Genomic DNA, 19422 nt, shown 5'->3' on the forward strand with positions numbered 1-19422 from the left:
TAAGAATAAATTAATTAACAAGTTAAGCATATCAGAGTCAAGGAGCCCCTGACCACAGTGTTTCTATCCCTGATGAACAGAACTCACTTCAGCGATAAACAGTGCCCCTCAGAGGAAATGTGAGTCCACGGAACTCTGACGGACTTGGAACTCTTTCAATGACTCTTAGAAACATGTGCTTTCTCTGGATTATAACTTATAATTTAGGCCAAAATCATAAAAGCAAACACGAAGCAGAGTATTTCTTTAAAAGAAAAAACAAGTTGCCTCCATAGTGCAGTGGGCAGTACGTCAGTCTCAGAAAAAACATCATTATCTATTCTTTTAACGTTTATGCTGAATTCTTCCAGTACATTCTAGTTTGCAGATTTCTACTTGTACATGACTATATAAAAATTATGTTCCCAGGGGCCAGTGCTGTGGCGAAGGGGGTAAAGCCACTGCCTGAAGTGCCGGCATCCCATATGGGCGCTGGTTCAAGACCCGGCTGCTCCACTTCCAATCCAGCTCTCTGCTATGGCCGGGGAAAGCAGTCCTTGGGCCCCTGCACCTGCAGGGGAAGACCCGGAGGAGGCTCCCGGCTCCTGGCTTCGGATCAGCACAGCTCCGGCCGTTGCAGCCAATTAGGGAGTAAGTCAGCGGATGGAAGACCTCTCCCTCTCTGCCTCTCTCTCTCTCTCTCTGCCTCTCCTCTACCTGTGTAACTCTGACTTTCAAACAAACAAATAAATCTTTTTAAAAAATTATGTTTCCACTTTATAATGTGTTCATTTTTTAATCTGCAGAGTAATATCAAGAAAAGTTTAAAGGAAGAACTATGAGTATTCTTAAATACCAAAAATCCCACTGCCAAAGTAGCAATCACAAAGGTCTAACATACTTCTTTAATAATAACAATTTGATATACTCACTTAAGCAAAGAAAATATTACTAGGATAGAATAGCTAATGTGGAAGCTCCAACCAAACGATTAAAAGACACATACTACTAGATGCACACTCCTGAAAGTAGGAAAAGATAAAAATACAATATTTTTTCTTCTAAAAGCTATCTTCCATTAATAGATTCAATAGAAAAGACAATTTGAATGACATACTTGCGTCAAACAAAAATTTTCCCTATGTTTAATTCTAAATATCTCCTTAAAGAATAAATTTTATTCTTTGTCAAGTGTACTATTTAGGGGCTGGCACGGTGGCACAGTAGGTTAATCCTCCACCCGCAGTGCCAGCATCCCATATGGACGTCGATTCTAGTCCCAGCTGCTCCTCTTCTAATCCAGCTCTCTGCCATGGCCTGGGAAAGCAGTGGAAGATGGCCCAAGTCCTTGGGCCCCTGCACCCATGTGGGAGACCCAGAAGAAGCTCCTGGCTACTGGCTCCTGGCTGCTGGCTTTGGATCGGTGGAGCTCTGGCCGCTGCATCCATTTGCGAAGTGAACCAACAGATAGAAGACCTTTCTTCTCTGTCTCTCCCTCTCATTTTCTGTAATTCTACCTCTCAAATAAATAATTTTTTTTAAAAAGTGTACTATTTAAAATATCTCCATTCCCTTCTTAGTTACAATTAAGAAATACTTTTTCTTTTTGTCTTTCAAAAAAGTTTACTCATTGTTATTTCCATACAGAGGTAACTCAATTTTTCATTCTTCATTCAACAAATACTCACTGAGCACCTACCATGTGCTCCATTCTAGGCACTAGTAAAAGGGCAATAAACAAAAATAAAGCACTGCCCTCACAGAGGAGATAATCAATAAAATACTCAAATAGGGGATATTGAGAAAAAGAAGGAAAAGGCATATGCATGACAGAGATCAGGAACTCAGCTGGAGATGTGCTTAGTCTGAGATGTCATCTAGACATTCAAGTAGAAACAGTTAACAAACAGATGCACAATTCCAAAGGGAAAAGCTATGAGCTGGAGACAAATTTGCTCGTTATCAGCATGCAGTTAGTTAAAGCAACAAGACCATATAAAATTACTAAGGGAGAAAATCAAGAGTGAAAAGGGTGCAGCGGGTTAAGCTGCTGCTTATGACGCCAGCATCCCATAGGAGTGTTATTCTAGCTGCTCCACTTCCACTCCAACTCCCAGGCTAAAGTGCCTGGGAATGCAGCAAAAGATTGTCCAAGTACTTGGGCCACTTCTACCCATGTGGGAAATCCAAGATGGAGTTCCTGACTCCTGGCTTCAGCCTAGTCCAGACCTAGCTGTTGCAGCCATTTGGGGAGTGAATCAGTGGATAGATGTGTGTGTGTGTGTGTGTGAGTGTGTGTGTGTTCTCTCTCTGTTTTTTTCTGGCTTTGGATCAGATCAGATCAGCTCCAGCCATTGTGGCCATTTGGTAAGTGAGCCAGTGGATGGAAGATCCTGAATCTCTCTCTCTCTCTCTCTCTCTCTCTCTGCCTCTGTAACTCTGCCTTTCAAATAAATAAATCGATCTTTAAAAAAAAAAAAAAAGACTAAGAAGAGGTCCAAGGTCTGAACACTGTGATCTTACAATATTAAAAGGTCTGAGAGATCAAGGGAAGAAACAAAAGTCAAAGAAAATTTGTGAAATGTGGACAGTGAAATCATTTGAAAAATACACAGTATAGTGTCCTGGAAACTAAGTAAAGTAAGTATTTCAACAAGGAGAGATCACCTTATCAAATATAGCTGACAGGCCAAGTCACATTAGGACTGACAAGTGATTGAGGTATTTAATGAGGAGGTCACTGGTGATCTTCATTTGACCAGTTTTGAATGGTGAGAATCATGGGAACAAAACCTTGCCTAGAGGGAAAATGGAAGAATTAGAGATAGGTAGTATGGACAACTCTTTTAAGGCATTTTGGTGTAAAGGAGGCAAGAAACAAGGTTACAGCTGGAGGAAGAAGTGGAACCAGAGGTTTTCTATTAAGATGGGAAAACTAATAGTATACCCAGAAGTTGACAGCAATGATCCATTGAAGGGGAATTTGATGGCACAGAAGACATGGGGCAGTGGGGGTGGGGGAGGGCAGGGTAAACAAAACTGGAGGAATGGCCCTCAACCAGTGAAATGGGTTGGCCTCTACAGGTAGTTCTTTCATAATTCAGAAAGGAAGGGGCTGGCACTGTGGCTCAGCAGATTAAGCCACTGCCTGCAATGCCAGAATCCCATATGGGTGCCAATTCGAGTCCCAGCTGCTCCACTTCTGATCCAGCTTCCTGCTAATGTGCCTAGGAAGGCAGCAGATGATGGTCGGAGTGCTTAGGCCTCTGCCACCCGTGTGGGAGACTCAGCCATTGCAGCCATTTGAGGAGTGAACCAGTGGATGAAAGATCTTTCTCTATCTTACCCTGTCTTACCAACTCTCTGTATTACTCTGCCTTTCAAAAAAAATAAAGAAATTAAGGGAAAAAAAAAAGGTAGAGTTCAGAGCTGGGGCTAGCATTTTGCTAAGCAAGAACTTCTAACCAAGAGAGGAAAGAATATTGAGGGTACAGACGTGTAAATCATATGGAATTTAAGCTGGGTATGAACCTATGTGAGGGCTGGGGGAAGTGAGGAATAGTAAAAGGGAGGTATAATTAATGGATCTCTGGTACAGAAGCACTGTGGAAGTCAAATTATTACAGTGAGTGATCTGAAAGTTAGGGGGTAAGTGTCAGAGAGATGAATACTTCAACTCATAAAGTGTCTTGCAATCATCAGTAATGAGAAGGTCAAGAATGTGGTTACAGGAATGAGTGGCTAAAGGAGAATGGCTAACCAAGACCACTGGAGACGTTCAAGGAACTGAAAAGCCAACATGCTGAAATAATCACCTATTTAGACGCTGAAATCACCAAAATTAAAACGTGAGGAATCTGAGAGATGAAAGTGAGCTGAGAAAGGTGACAGAATCAGCCAGAGGTCAGCAAACAACCACCACGAGGGGCTGTGAGGAGTTAGTGTGATGACTGGAGATTCAAAGCTGGAGGCTCATCTCAAGGAGCAATGTTTAGAAATGTCAAAGAAGAGAAGACAAAGACATACACCATGGGAATCAGGAAACGCAAAAGAGTAAAGTATCTCTAAATGAGCCCAGTCTAGCACCAAAGTAATGACAACACGAATCATTTTGCAGTAACACAGTAACAACTACAACCAGAGACCCAGTGGAGGATCAGAGGGTTTCACAAACATCTGACAGACAGGATGTGTGAGGCAAGTGATCAAAAATGAACAAAGGTAAAACGACATCACGAACCGCGCAAAGGCAGAGAAATGTGAAAAGAACATGAAACATTCAGAAAAAATGCAAACAGTTGATCACCATTAAAAGCAGAATGGGTGTGAAATAAAGTCAGGATGTATGTAGACCAAGGCCACAACTATTTTCTCTGATAGTGCAAGAGAGTAAGAGAGAGTATAAGCAAATTAAATCATTTCCCACAAACCCTTCATAAATGCCTCTAATAGGGAACAAACTTGAGTTTCATCTTGTTTTCCTTACATTGAGAAAAGTGCAAAGAAAGAATTAAATTACTCAGTAGCCAACTGCTTTTTGAAGATTAACCAACTCTTAAAAAATCAATTCCTTCCATATTACATACCAAAAAAACTATGACTACTACCATAATTTCCAATATCTATCACTTAAAATGTGTCAGGGAAAATATGCATAACTGAGACTTTAAACAGACAAAAGAGTTAAAATATAAATGCACTGATTTCATTGTAACATGTATATATGTAAACACAGGTGTACACAGCTCTATGTAAATATAAACTGGTCACTCTGTGAACCTCCCTCACTGCGAGAGCCCCAAGAAGAATGCCTGGACACCTCAGAGGCTGGAAAATGGAAGACAAGAAGCTCCATTCCAGCCATCTCCTGAAAGTAATAATGGTAATCAGGCCTTTGCTGCTCATCACTTGGATAGCCAAGTCACCAGGGACAAGTGTTCAGAGAACACTCTAAGATCTCAATCCTGAGATTAGACTGAACAGCTCAGCATGTGTTCTGCTGTGATACAGGGAGAGAGAGAGCTCTTATCTGTTGATTTTCCCTAAATGCCTGCAGTGGCTGCAGCTGAGCCAGGCTGAAGCCCAAGAATTCAATGTAAATCTTCCAAATGTGGGGCTGGAGCTCAACTACTTGAGCCATCATCACTGCCTTCAAGGGCTCACCCACCTTGGTGAACAGTCAGAATGCAGAGCTGGACATTAAGCCCAGAGCTGATATGTTGAGGAGAAATGTGCTATTACAGATGTTGATACAGACTTCACTCAGGAGAAACAGCAGGTCCTAGACAATGCTCAGAGGACCCTGTTCAGGGTATGTGACATTGGAAAAGCTACAGTGGCCTGCTGCCCTTGGTTCTACTATCCATTACTGTAGTGCTACACCACTACTGTACTGGTGTAGCAAGTGAAGCCACCCCCTGCAATGTCAGCATCCCATATGGGCACCAGTTCAAGTCTTGGCTGCTTCATCCAGCTCACTGCTGGTGTGCCTAGGAAGACAGCGGAAGATATCTCCGGAGCTTGGGCCCTGAACACATGTCAGAGACCTGGATGAGGCTCCTGGCTTCTGGCATTAGTCTGGCCTAGTCTCAGATGTAGTGATATTTAGGATATGAAACAGCAGATGAAAGATCTCCTTCTCTCTGTCTCTCCCTCTCTCCATCTCTGGAACTCTATATTTCAAATAAATAAATCTTTTAAACATTTTTTAAATAAAATGTTAATTTCAGCTGAGAAAAAATAAAATGAATATAAATTATTTTTCTACTTAAAAGAACATTACAAGTGAAGGCACAGATAACAATACTGGTATATACAACTTCGATAAATGATGAATCAGAATTAAACATGACACTGGAAAAAACGTCTGAATAGGTAACTACTGCAATATTTGCTGTTTCCACTTCTACTTTAACAGCTGTGGTTTAATGGAAAGAGCACTGCAATTGGGAGTTAAAGAGCATGTATCTGAGTGCTGGCACTGGCACTTACAAACTGTTAAGTAAGCCATTTAACTTCGCTGTGCCTGCATTTCTTAATTTACAAAGTAGAAATGAAATATCCACATCTCATGTTGGTTTGTTAAGGTTTTGTTAGCATATTATATCTGAAAGAGATTTATAAATCATAATAAGAAACAAAATTGTTTACAGACTTAAAAATGTTAATATAGAAATAAAAGCCTTCAGGCCATCCCACCCCCATTCCAAAACAGAAAGCACAATTAACACCTGAGATGATAAGTGACAGTTTGATAAGTATGTCTCACCACCTCTCTTCATAACCTTACCTTCGAATGAGCAGGCCCGCTTTCATTCAGAAGTTTATACTGGGGTTGGACTCTATTGAAACGGGCTAACTCATTTACCAGACACATTGGAGTTTTCTCTTTGGGGTTTGCCATTTTATCTTGGAGAGAAGCTGTAAATAAAAAGGCTGTAAAGTTTTTGTGAAGAATGACTTTAAAAATGGAAGAAAAACTAGTTTTGACTTTTTTAGATGATGTCAGATTGTATATTTGGATTAAATTATTTTCATGATTTTTTTTAAAATTCAAATCATCTAGTATCTTTCATTACATGCAACAGAAATATGTATCACATTTTAAACAATAAATTAAGGTACCATTTTTCCTAATTTTTAAAGTTGCTCTTTATACATTCAGACAACATCCTTAAGATTTAAAATAAGATTATAATTTTAATTTCTTAAAATTTTCCTTTCCCCTAAAAATTTTACCACAAACACATAAATCTCTTAATTCTTATTACTATAAAACTAAATTCTATCTACTTTTTTATTGTTTCATCTTGACACTTTTCATTCTCATTGTGATATGGCATGTTAACAGAAAAAGCTGTAAACTTGAGAGCCAAATCCTAAGAACTAGCTCCTCCAAAACTAGTTTTTGGTAACTCTAAGCAAATTAAAATTCTTTTACTTTTCACTTTGTTAGAAAAATGTAACTGAACAAATGCCCCCACCTAATACCCAGAAATGGAATTGAGATTTTCCATGTTTGTGTTTATTCTTATTTTAAAAACAAACTAACAAAAAACAATACTTGTATTACATACCACTTAGGTTCCCTTTATCTCATAGACTACCACTACATGAACTTAGAACATATACCTTTCAAGGATATTTTTAATATATTTTTATGTATATAATAAATATGTAATATTCATGAAAAATACACAGACTTGGTATGTGGGGTTTTTTCACATAAAGAATATTATAATAAATATCATTTCACAATTTACTTTCACTCTTCATTATGTTTTTAAGATTTTAACTTCTATCCAACTGATGCACCACTTCTAACTGCTACAGAATTTCCATCATGGTATCACAGCAGTTTTTTTTTATAACACTCATCTATTGAGGCATTTCCACTGTTTGCAATCCTTCACCATCAAAAGTAAAAACCTGAAGCCAAACAGCTCTCAAAATGACCAAATTATCTTCCTCAGGGACTGTAAGAATTACCCACGTCTTCTCAAGCTTAAAAGCATATAATGTGGTCAGGTATTTTATTTGATAATGTGATACCTTACAAACAGTTTTGCACTAATGTTTTGGGGTATTTTCCCTTGAATATTATTTAATTTACATTTACATATTATTAGTGAGGATCATCTTCCTTTAAGTTAAAGATCATTTGGGTGTACACTGTGAATTGCTTATGTCCTTTTTTTAAGTTGATAGTCTATGCATTTTGATTATCAATCTTTTCTTTTATGCTGTATTCTCTTTATGTCTTAAGAAATCCTTGAGGGGGTTGGCACTGTGGTATAGGCTAAGACTCTGCCTGAGGTGCGGCATCCCATATGGGTGCCAGTTCATGCCCCCAGCTGCTCCTCTTCTGATCCAGCTCTGTTATGGCCTGAAAAAGCAGCAGAAGATGGCCGAGGTCCTGGGGGCCCTGCACCCATATGGAAGACCCGGAAGAAGCTCCTGGCTCCTGGCTTCGTTTAGGCTCAGCTCTGGCTATTATGGCCATTTGGGGAGTGAACCAGCAGATGGAAGACCTTTCTCTCTTTCTTTTGTAACTCCGCCTCTCAAATTAAAAAAAAAAAAATCTTTAAGGAACTATATTTTTAAAAAAAGAAATCCTTGCAAAAACTCCAGGCCTTAGTGATTTAACTAAACTTACTAAGACCTATATTTTCTGTAAAATGAGAATAAGAAATCTGCCCTACTTAACTCACAAGGTTGAGGGGCTACGATTTAAAAATGAATGGCAGCAGGGCACCGGATTCTGTCCTGGTTGCCCCTCTTCCAGGCCAGCTCTCTGCTGTGGGCCAGGAAGGCAGTGGAGGATGGCCCAGGTCCTTGGGCCCTGCACCCACATGGGAGACCAGGAGAAGCACCTGGCTCCAGGCTTTGGATCAGTGCAGTGCGCCGGCCACTGCAGCCATTGAAGACAAAAAAAAAAAAGGAAGACCTTTCTCTCTGTCTCTCTCTCTCACTGTCCACTCTGCCTGTCAAAAAAAAAAAAAAAAAAAAAAAAAAAAGAATGCCAGACGGGGCTGGTGCTATGGCACAGCAAGTTAAAGCCCTGGCCTGAAGCGCAGGCATCCCATATGGGTGCCAGTTCCAGTCCCAGCTGCTCCTCTTCTGATCCAGCTCTTTGCTATGACCTGGGAAAGCAGTAGAAGATGGCCCAAGTCATTGGGCCCCTGCACCTGCATGGGAGACCTGGAAGAAACTCCTGGCTCCTGGCTTCAGATCGGCGCAGCTCTGGCCATTGCAGCTGTCTGGGGAGTGAACCAGCGGATGGAAGACCTCTCTCTCTCTCTCTGTCTGGGGAGTGAACCAGCGGATGGAAGACCTCTCTCTCTCTCTCTCTCTCTCTCTCTGCCTCTCTTCTCTCTGTGTAACTGACTTTTGAGTAAATAAATAAATCTTTAAAAAAAAATGAATGATAGAACATTAACCTATTGTTGCAACAACATGTAGAGGGCTGGTTCAAATCCTGGCTTCTTGGTTTCCAACCCAGTTTCCTGCTAATTTGCCTGGGAAGGCAGCAGATGATGACCCAAGTACTTGGGTCCCTGCCATCCACACAGGAGACCCAAATGAAGTTCTGGGTTCCTGGCTTTGGCCTAGTCCAGCACCAGCTATTGAGGGCTTTTGGTGAGTGACCCAGCAGATGGAAGATCTCTTCCTCTCTCTCTGTCTCTCCCTCTGCCACTATTGTTCTTTCAAACAAATTAATAAATATTTTTAAAAAATAAAATGAATGGGATGGTTTTCTAAACTATATTGCAAATACAAGATATTACAACTTCAGAATATATTCCTAGTACTACATTAAATTATTTTATATTTTTCCTTCATCTCCATTATAGGCACATTTAACAGCTTTTTAATTGTTTTGTGTGTCCCATTAACCAGTGCCAAAAATATTTTAAAATGTAAGCACATAATATGCAAGTAGGTTACTTCCTATTCAGTTAAATTATAGTCACAATACATGGAGAATATATAAAATGAATGGAAACAGTTGGTTCTAGGAATGTCATCTACAAACATTGTATGGCAAGGTTAAACTTCTAAATAATAATCTTAACAGGCACAATAATTTGGTACAAGGACTTGATCATGATCATTATGATTAAGAAGCTATTTTATAAGAAAACTACATAAATGCCTGATAGGGTATAAATAAAGAGAATTTAAGTAACCAATTGTAGGACCACTATATGCAACAATTTAGTCTACAATTAAACCAACAGAAGTGGCTTGCAAACTACACCAAAATAAACAAAAAAGTAGTAATTATTACTTTTGGAGACAGTATGAGTAAATTAAAAGGGGCTTACTTATTCTACTGCGTATCATTTAAATAAGTACTCTATGAAATGTCCCACTCAAATCAAAGTCAGTCCCTATAAAAAAATACAAGATGAACTTAGGCTATAATATATTTTGATTCATGTATAACATGACATTAAATGGTGCAACAAATAACACAGCTAATTGAATACCAAAAAGTAAAAGCAGAATGACAACTCACCTAAAATGAGAAAATATCAAACCTGGTAAAAATTAGAAAATTGTGCATAACACTGAAACAGCAGTTACACAATTACTGTGCAACTTTCCGAATTCAGTGAAGCTACATATTCAGCTGTTATGATGCAAAAAATGTTAAGAACATAACAATGTGCAAAGTTTATGGTATGAAAATGTTTAATAGCACAGGTAGCACAGGTTTTAAGTATATTAACAAGTTTAAGTAGTATGCTTCTAATTACGCGAACCTTGCTCAGTTAAAAACTCTCATCTAAATCCTTTAAAAGAAAGCACTAACTAATAACCTGGTTTAAAACAGATGATCCACCAATTTTGACCTCCTGCTTCATAAAAGTAACATGAATCCAATAACATATTTTAATGTGTGAATGAAGTTTTGGTTTGATAGATACACAAGAGCCCACTTTAATAAAGCTTCATAATTGAAATCCAAACATTTAAAGTTGATGAATTAGAAAACAGTCATAATTGATTATTATACTATTATATATATACTATAATATAATATATACTATTAACTACCTGAGAGAACCCAGTGATATAGCAATAATTTTAAAATTCTATCAAAATTTGGATGAAATATATCAAATGATAAAATCTGATCTATTAAAAACTTATAAACACAAAAACTTTTAAGCTTAATTTAACATATAAGTTTAATTTATATGTAATGTTTTAGAAAAGACAACAGTGCAAAAATTGAGCAGCATATGCAATATTATATATGTATAACATTTTCAAAAGACCTAAGAGTGTCATCACTGAAGATATTCTGAAATAGGCTTCAAGTCAATTTGGTTCCTGGAAAAGTAGGAAACTACACAGAAGTAAATAAAATTAATGATAATAACCTTCACAATGTAAGACTTTTACATTTGGGGAAATTAATTGCCATATGAGGATCAAGAGCCAGTTTGGCTATCTCTGCCACTTACTGACCTTGACCTTAATAAAGTACTAAAAATCTCACTTTCCTGTACAAGTGAAACAGCTGCAAATGTTTTCATCTCTTTGCATAGTTGTGTGGATTGAATGAGATGATATAAAGACATTGCTAACAAAGATTAGGAATCTATTATTATTCTAATTATAAACAATTACTTGTTACACTATCATCACATATTAAACTGGGGATGGAGTTTCTTCATGACTAAGTGAAAATATTCCTAGTTTAAAAATTCTGTAAGGAATAGTTGATTTTATTCATACAAATATACTTGTTTAGCATTCTTTGAAAAGCATGTATTTTCAAACATTTTCTCATTGGAGTCAGCACTGTGGCATAGCGGGTAAAGCCACCAACTGAAGTGCCAGCATCCCATATGGGCAATGTTCGAGTTCCGGCTGCTCCACTTCTGATCCAGCTCTCTGCTATGGCCTGGGAAATCAGTAGAAGACAGTCCAAGTCCTTGAGCCCCTGCACCCATATCAGAGACTCTGAGGAGGCTCCTGGTTTTTGGACTGGCACAGCTCCAGCATTTGTGGCCATTTGGGGAGTGAACCAGCAGATGGAAGACCTCTCTTTCTGCCTCTGCCTCTCTGTATCTACGCCTTTCAAATAAATAAATAAATCTTTTAAAAATTATAAATATTTTCTTATTGACATTATTATAAATTCCTATGTTTGCTTCCACTAAAAAATTACCACTGTGAAAACAAATTACACTTAATAGTTCTCCTATGTCTGTTAGGAAATATTCTACTTTCATTGATGTGAAATTTGTTAATTTACAACTTCTTACAACTTTGATAAGAAACACTGGTAAAAATACTTAATAATAACAACAGTATCTGCATATCCAACCAAAATCTATATTCTATTTCTTTAATATATTCTATTTTTGCATATTTACAAAATGTCCTGGACTCTCTAGTACTTGAATCAATCAACTGTACCAAAATACTGTAGCTCACAGTTTTCGATAAACAGGCAAAATCTCTGATTCCAAAGGAACCCACAATCTGATAAAAGAAACAGATACACACAACAGACAAATACAGTAAATCACAATATGGTTAAATGACACAATAAGGCTGTTACAGGGAATTTTTAGGGAATGGGAATCAGAAAAGCAGGTTTTAGTAAGTAGTGATTAGATTATGTAAGCAAAGTAAGATTTCACCAAGGTAAGAAGTGAAGGCAAGAGAAAGTCCAAGCAAAGATGTAGAAGAAAGCACATAAAACACTACATCCTGCAGAATGCAAATGACCATTAGCAGCAGAATACAGGTGCTACATAGGAAGAAACAGAAGAAACTTATAGACTAAAATTCACTAATACACCAAAGTTTCCTAAACCAAAACTTGGTATTTTTTAAATTTTTAAAATATTTTTATAGTAAGTATATTCCAGATATAGGTATTACTAGCAAAGTGACAAAACAAACTACATCCCTGGTCCCAGAAATGACTCAGTCTACATCTTCTTTCCTGAATCATCGTTCTCTATTTATTCTCTGGTAGTGAAGGGAACTCATCCTAATCCCCAAGCAAAAGAAAAAAAGTCAAAAGGGATTTTCTTTTTATAGTTTCTTGCCTCTTCGGGAAATGTGACAATCTTTCCACATCAGTAACTAAAACAGAACATGTAAGTTCGAGTTAGACCTTAATCTAAGGCTGTCCAAGCAAAATCACCAATGAACTACTCAGGCACTGAACGGTTCTATTAAAACTGAGTATCTATTAGGAAGAAACTTAAATTTCTATCTTATATGAACACAAAAATAAATACAAGAAGTTTAACATACAAAGTGTTACAATTCCATAAAAACTCAAGACAATTTGGTTAAATATCTGTCATGATCCGGTAACATAAGAGGCCACTCAAGGTATGAAACCTAGAAACCATAGAGAAAAACTGACAGTTCACAACACAAATGTTTAACTTTTATAATGAAAAAATACATGATAAATGCCACTAAATGGCAGTTTATAAGCTGGGGGAGAAATTCTTGTAACACATAAAGATAATTCTATCTATAAGAATGAATATAAACCTTTTTTTAAAACATTTATTTTTAGGGGCTGTCACTGTGGTGCAGCAGGTTAAAACCCTGTGCTGCAGCACCAGCATCCAATATGGGCACCAGTTCTTTCAAATAAATCTCTTAGAAAAAAGATTTATTTTGATTTTACTTGAAAAGCAGAGTTACAGAGAAAGAGGGAGAGACAGAGCGAGAGAAAGAAATCTTCTACCTGCTGGTTCATTCCCCAAATAGCCCCAACAGCCAGAGCAGGGCCAGGCCGAAACCAGGAGCCAGGAGCTTCTTCCAGGTCTCCCCCTCGGGTGCAGAGTCCCAAGCACTTGAGCCATTCTCCACTGCCTTCCCAGGCACATTAACACGGAGCTGGATCCGAAGTGGAGCAGCCAAGACTATCCGGCACCCATATGGGACTGCCAGCACTGCAGGCAGCAACTTTACCTGCTATGCCACAGTGCCAGCCCCTAAATCTCTCTCTTAAAACTAAAATAAAAACAGTAAAATGTACACACCAGGAATTTACAAAATTACTGAGTAAATTTATCTGTTAAAAATACTGAAAAAAATAAACATTCAAATTCCAGTGAAAAACAGGTGTCCACTATTAGACTGATTAAATTTTTTAAGTGATTGTGTAAGTTTTGACAAGGATGGGTGGAAATCGATACAAATTCAATTGGTACAAAGGTATATTAGTACAAACTTCTTGGTGAGGAACACTGAAGTTTCAACTATACCTGTCTATAAAAACAATTCCACATCTAGGTATTCCTACTAAAATAAAACTCACTTAAGATATACGCAATTATAATCTATAATAGCAATAACTATAAACAAGCTTGATATCCATTAGTAACTGACAAATGTGACTAAATTACATTTAGTTTGAAAGATAAAGGGGTACTGATTTGAGTACCTTAAGTACTAATATGAGAAAACACTGCAAAATGTTGAATGGAAAAAAAAACTTTTTTGACAGGCAGAGTGGCTAGTGAGAGAGAGAGACAGAGAGAAAGGTCTTCCTTTTTGCCGTTGGTTCACCCTCCAATGGCCACCGCGGCCGGCGCATCGCGCTGATCCGAAGCCAGGAGCCAGGTGCTTCTCCTGGTCTCCCATACGGGTGCAGGGCCCAGGGACTTGGGCCATCCTCCACTGCACTCCCGGGCCACAGAAGAGAGCTGGCCTGGAAGAGGGGCAACCGGGACAGAATCCGGCGCCCCGACCGGGACTAGAACCCGGTGTGCCGGCGCCGCGGGCGGAGGATTAGCCTATTGAGCCAAGGCGCCGGCCGAATGGAAAAAATTTACTGTAGCTTATAGTCTGATGTTATTTTTATCATCTTTACTCAAACATGTACATGCATTAAAGGGAAAACAGGACTGAGGGAATTCACATTTTCTACTTTAAAGAACTGTATTGTTTTGCTTTCTTACAATGAATATTTCTAATAGTTCCACTTAAAAATTATGCAACAAAAGAAGTCAATGGATGATACTAGGAAAGTCTTAAACTCTAATTGCTATTGTACTTTTTGGAGTCTTCATACTCCCACCATGGTCGTTAAAAACAGAAGATACTCAGGATATGATTCAAAGCAGGTCATAAATGATGTCAGGCCTACAGTCTCCAACTTTTCCAATGAAGCCATCTTGAGAGTTAAATACTGTGAAACATGATGTGTCCTCAACATTTAGAACTCCTATATTCAGTCTTCCTACCTTTAGCCATTCTAATAAGTGTAATTTGTATTCCCCTAAGGAATAAACGACATTGAGCATCTTCTCAACTATATACTAATATGCCATCTATATATCTCCTGAACTGAAGTTAATATCCAAATTTTTACCCTTTTTTAATCAGACTCCTTTCATATTGTTCAAGAGTTCTTTACATATTCTAGCTAGAAGTCAATGATCAAGTACATACTTGGCAAAGGTTTTCTTCCAATTTGTGGCTTCCCCTTTCATTTTCTTATCAATGTCTTTTGAAAATAGGTAATTTTAATAAATTCTAATTTATTAATTTTTGATCTTGTACCTTAAAAATCATCACCTAACTGAAGTTTCAAAAATGTTCCATGTTTTCATAGTTCTGGGTTTTACATTAGAGTTCAGGAGACATTTGTAATTAGTTTTCATATATGATGCAAGGTATGGATCCAACCTCATTTTTCAAATATTGATATCCAACTGTTACAACACCATTTATAGGAAAGGCTATATTTCTTTTACTGCATTATCTTTACAACGTTGTCAAAAACTCAGTTACCAGGGTGGATGTTTGGCACAGCATTTAAGATATGACTTGTTGGGGGCCTGGCGCTGTGGCGTAGTAGGTTGGGCCTCTGCCTGGGGTGCTGGCATCCCATATGGGCACCGGTTCAAGTCCTGGCTACTTCACTTTTGATCCATCTCTCTGCCAGTGACATAGGAAAGCAGCAGATGACAGCCCAAGTGCTTGGGCCCCTGCATACAGGTGGGAAACCCAGAGGAAGCTCCTGGCTACTGGCTTCGGATTGGCCCAGCTCTGGCCGTTGTGGCCATTTGGAGTGGACCAGCAGATGGAAGACCTGTTTGTCTGTCACCCCCATTATCTTTAGCTGTAATTTTGTCTCTAGAGTAAATAAATCAATCTTGAAAATAAAAAAATAGGGACTTTGTACAGATTCCTGCACCCCATATTGGAGTGCCTGGGTTCAAGTCCCAGTTCTGCTTCCAATCCCGGCTTCCTGCCATTATACAACTGGGGAGGCTGCAGATGATAGTTCAAGAACTTAGGTCTTTGCTACTTACATGGGAGACCAGACTGAGGTCCACGAGCCTGACTTCAGCCTGGTCCAGACCTGGCTGTTGTGGGCAATCAGTGAGTGAACCAGAGGATGAAATATCTCTACTTATTATTTCTCTCTGTCTGTGTCTGTCTGTCTGTCTCTCTCTCTCTCTCTCTCTCTCCCTGTTTCTATCTCTATTTCTTTCAAATAAATATTTTTTTAAAAAAAGATGCTATTTAGAATACCTGCATCCCACATGGGATTGGCTGGACTCCAGGTCCTGGCTCCACTTCCAATTCTAGCTTCCTGCAATGCACATCATAGGAGCCAACAGGTGACGGCTCAAGTACTGGAGTCCCTTCCACCCACTCAGCCTGAGTTCCCAGCTCCAGGCTCTGTCTGGCCCAGTCCCAGCTATTCTGGGTATTTGAGAGTGTGGACCACCAGGTGGAAGATGTCTTTGACTGTGTCTATATGTATGTCTGTCTCTCAAATAAATACATACATCTTTTTTTATTTTTATTTTTTGACAGGCAGAGTGGACAGTGAGAGAGAGAGACAGAGAGAAAGGTCTTCCTTTGCCGTTGGTTCACCCTCCAATGGCCGCCGCGGCCGGCGCACCGCGCTGATCCGAAGGCAGGAGCCAGGTGCTTCTCCTGGTCTCCCATGGGGTGCAGGGCCCAAGCACTTGGGCCATCCTCCACTGCACTCCCGGGCCACAGAAGAGAGCTGGCCTGGAAGAGAGGCAACTGGGACAGAATCCGGCGCCCCAACCGGGACTAGAACCTGGTGTGCCGACGCCGCAAGGCGGAGGATTAACCTAGTGAGCTGCGGTGCCGGCCACATTTTTAAAACTCAGTTATCAGAGCCGGTGCTCTGGCGTAGCAGGTAAAGCCGCCGCAGCCTGCAGCGCTGGCATCCCATGTGGACACCAGTTCGAGTCTCGGCTGCCCCTGCACCTACAAGGGAGACCTGGAAGAAGTTGCTGGCTTCGGATCGGCTCAGTTCCAGATTTTGTGACCACCTAGGGAGTGAACCATCGGATAGAAGACCGACCGACCGACCTCCCTCCCTCTCTCTCTCTCTCTCTCTCTCTCTCTGCTTCTGCCTCTGCCTCTCTGTAACTCTGCCTTTCAAATAAATAAATCTTTAAAAAAATAAATAAAACTCAGCCATCTACTATAACTGGGTTTGTTTCTGTACTACCCACTGTATGCATTGACGGATTTGTCTATCTTAATGTCAATATTATTTTTAGTATAGTTTTGCAATAATTCTTCAAGTTAGGTAGCACTGGCCCCCCACATTGTTCCTTTTCAATTATTCTGCCTACTTCAAGTTCTTGAAACTCTATATGAATTTCAGAATCATTTTGTGCACTTCTATAAAAAAGACTGCAAATACTGTAGTATAATTCTAATGTGTAAATTAATTTGGAAAAAATCAACACTGTAATAAAGTTGTTTTCAACCCATGAATAAGATATATGAGGAGACTTCAAAAACTTCATGGAAAACAGAATTCAAAAGATAAAAATAAGAGCTACAAACTTTATTTCTTGGGGCCAGGGCTGCTACATAGCAGGTAAAGTCACTGCCTGCAACACTGGCATTTCATACCAGCACCAGTTCGTATCCTACCTGTTCCACTTCTGATACAGCTTCCTGCTGATGGCCTGGGAAAAGCAGTGGAAGATGGCCCAAATGTCTGGGCCCCTGCCACCCATGTAGGAGACCCAGATGAAGCTTTTGGCTCCTGGCTTTGGCCTGGCCCAGAGCTGGCTATTACAGTCATTTGAGGAGTGAACCAGCAGATGGAAGATCTCTGTGTGTGTGCCTTGTTCTCTCTGTGTAACTCTTTCAAAATAAATAAGTCTTTTAAAAAATAAAATAAATTTTATTTTGCAACAAAACTCCATTAAGTTCAAGACACTTTTATAAGTGGTGATGCTAAGCAGCTAGTCCATCCTGAAGAACTAAGGATCCTAAGAATTTAACCATGTCAACAGAAAACAAAAAGTCAGAAGGAGCCAAATCAGGACTTCAAAGTGGCAACCTATTGACTTCCCATCAAAATTCTCACAAAACCACCCTTGTAGGATGAGGAATAAGCAAGAGAACTGCTACAGTAAAAGACTCTGGTGAAGCTTTCCCAGATGTTTTCATGCTCAATCTTTGCTTCACTTTCTCAAATTACTCTCCTAATAAGTTATCAGTCTTTGGCCCTCCAGAAAGTCAACAAGCAAAGTGCTTTGAGCATCCCATAACACTGTTGCCATGAACTTTTCTCTTGATCAGTCTTCTGCATTGACTAGAATACATCTACTTCCTAGCGTACTTTGTCTTCCAGTACTGTATTGTGTAAAATCATCTTTCATCTGATGCTACAATTTAAAAAAAAAAGGTCAGGATTTTTTTCTTACTAATTTAAAATTTCCACTGAAAGTTCTGCTTTTGGGGGCGCTGTGGCACAGTGGGCTAAGCCTCTGCCTGCAGCGCCAGCATCCCATATGGGTGCCAGTTCGAGTCCCAGCTGCTACACTTCTGATCTAGCTCTCTGCTAATGTACCCAGGAAAGCGGAGGAAGATGGACAAAGTGCTTGGGTCCCTACACCCACATGGGAGACTCAGAAGCAGCTCCAAGGGGCTGGTGCTGTGGCATAGTGAGTAAAGCTGCCATCTGCAATGCTGGCATCCCGTATGGGCACCGGTTCAAGTCCCAGCTGCTGCACTTCCGATCCAGCTCTCTGCTATGGCCTGGGAAAGCAATAGAACATGGCCCAAGTCCTTGAGCCCCTGCACCCTCGTGGGAGAATTGGAGGTACCTCTTGGCTCCAGGCTTGGGATTGGCCCAGCTCTGGCTATTGAGACCAACTGGAGAGTGAACCAGCGGATGGAAGACCTCTCTTTCTCTCTCTACCTCTCCTTCTCTCTATATGTAACTCTGACTTACAAGTAAATATATAAATCTTTAAAAAAACAAACAAAACAAAGCAGCAGCAGCTCCAGGCTCCTGGTTTAGGCCTGGCCTAACCCCGGCCTTTGTGGCCATTTGGGGAGTGAACCATTGGATGAAAGGCTTCAAGTTAGTTAGTTCTGCTTTTGTTTGCAGCTGATCTGAGAACAAAGGTTTTGGAATCCATTAAGTGAAAAGTTCACTCTTCTTTAACGTTTCAGTCAGCTGAACCAATGGAGATGTCTTTATTGATGATACTGCTTCTCCTCAGTCCTTCTCAAGGAGGGCCGGAAGATTTTTTTTCCTTGCAAGTTGATGTGGATGGTCTACCATGGGCTTCATCTTCAACATCATCTCTCCCTTCTTTAAATAATGAGTTATTCATTTGGAAACCACTAATTTTTGTGAGGCATTGTCCCCATAAGCTTTTCTTTTTAAAATATTTTATCATTTATTTATTTGAGAGGCATAGTTACAGAGAGAGGGAGACACAGAGAAAGGTCTTCCATCCACTAGTTCCCTTCCTAAATGGCCTCAACAGCCGGAGTTGATCTGATCCAAAGGCAGCAGCCAAGATTTTGGGCCATCTTCCACTGCTTTCCCAGGCCACAGCAGAGAGCTGGATTGAAGAGGAGCAGCCAGGACATGAACCGGTGCCCATATGGAATAGTGGCACCACCATCCCCACTGCCTGC

The 19422-nt window shown here is 39.7% G+C and overlaps 1 protein-coding gene across 47 annotated transcripts in view; it reads right to left on the reverse strand.

The window, feature by feature from the left end:
* Positions 1–19422, reverse strand: part of STAU2 (staufen double-stranded RNA binding protein 2) — a 365466-nt gene that overhangs the window by 299571 nt on the left and 46473 nt on the right. For 13 of the 47 annotated variants that reach the window (XM_070075210.1, XM_070075196.1, XM_070075186.1 and 10 more), the window contains one exon: positions 6269–6399. The exons of 14 other annotated variants lie outside the window; for them this stretch is intronic. In XM_070075210.1, the coding sequence (XP_069931311.1) occupies positions 6269–6382 (114 nt within the window). In that variant the 5' untranslated portion in view covers positions 6383–6399. Of the gene's footprint in view, positions 1–2646; positions 2778–6268; positions 6415–9806; positions 9873–19422 lie in introns of all 47 variants that reach the window. 20 more of the 47 variants (XM_070075187.1, XM_017341404.3, XM_017341400.3 and 17 more) reach the window with 4 other exon arrangements.

This window comes from Oryctolagus cuniculus, chromosome 6 (assembly GCF_964237555.1).
Source record: "Oryctolagus cuniculus chromosome 6, mOryCun1.1, whole genome shotgun sequence".
In the NCBI taxonomy this organism is placed as follows: Eukaryota; Metazoa; Chordata; class Mammalia; order Lagomorpha; family Leporidae; genus Oryctolagus; species Oryctolagus cuniculus.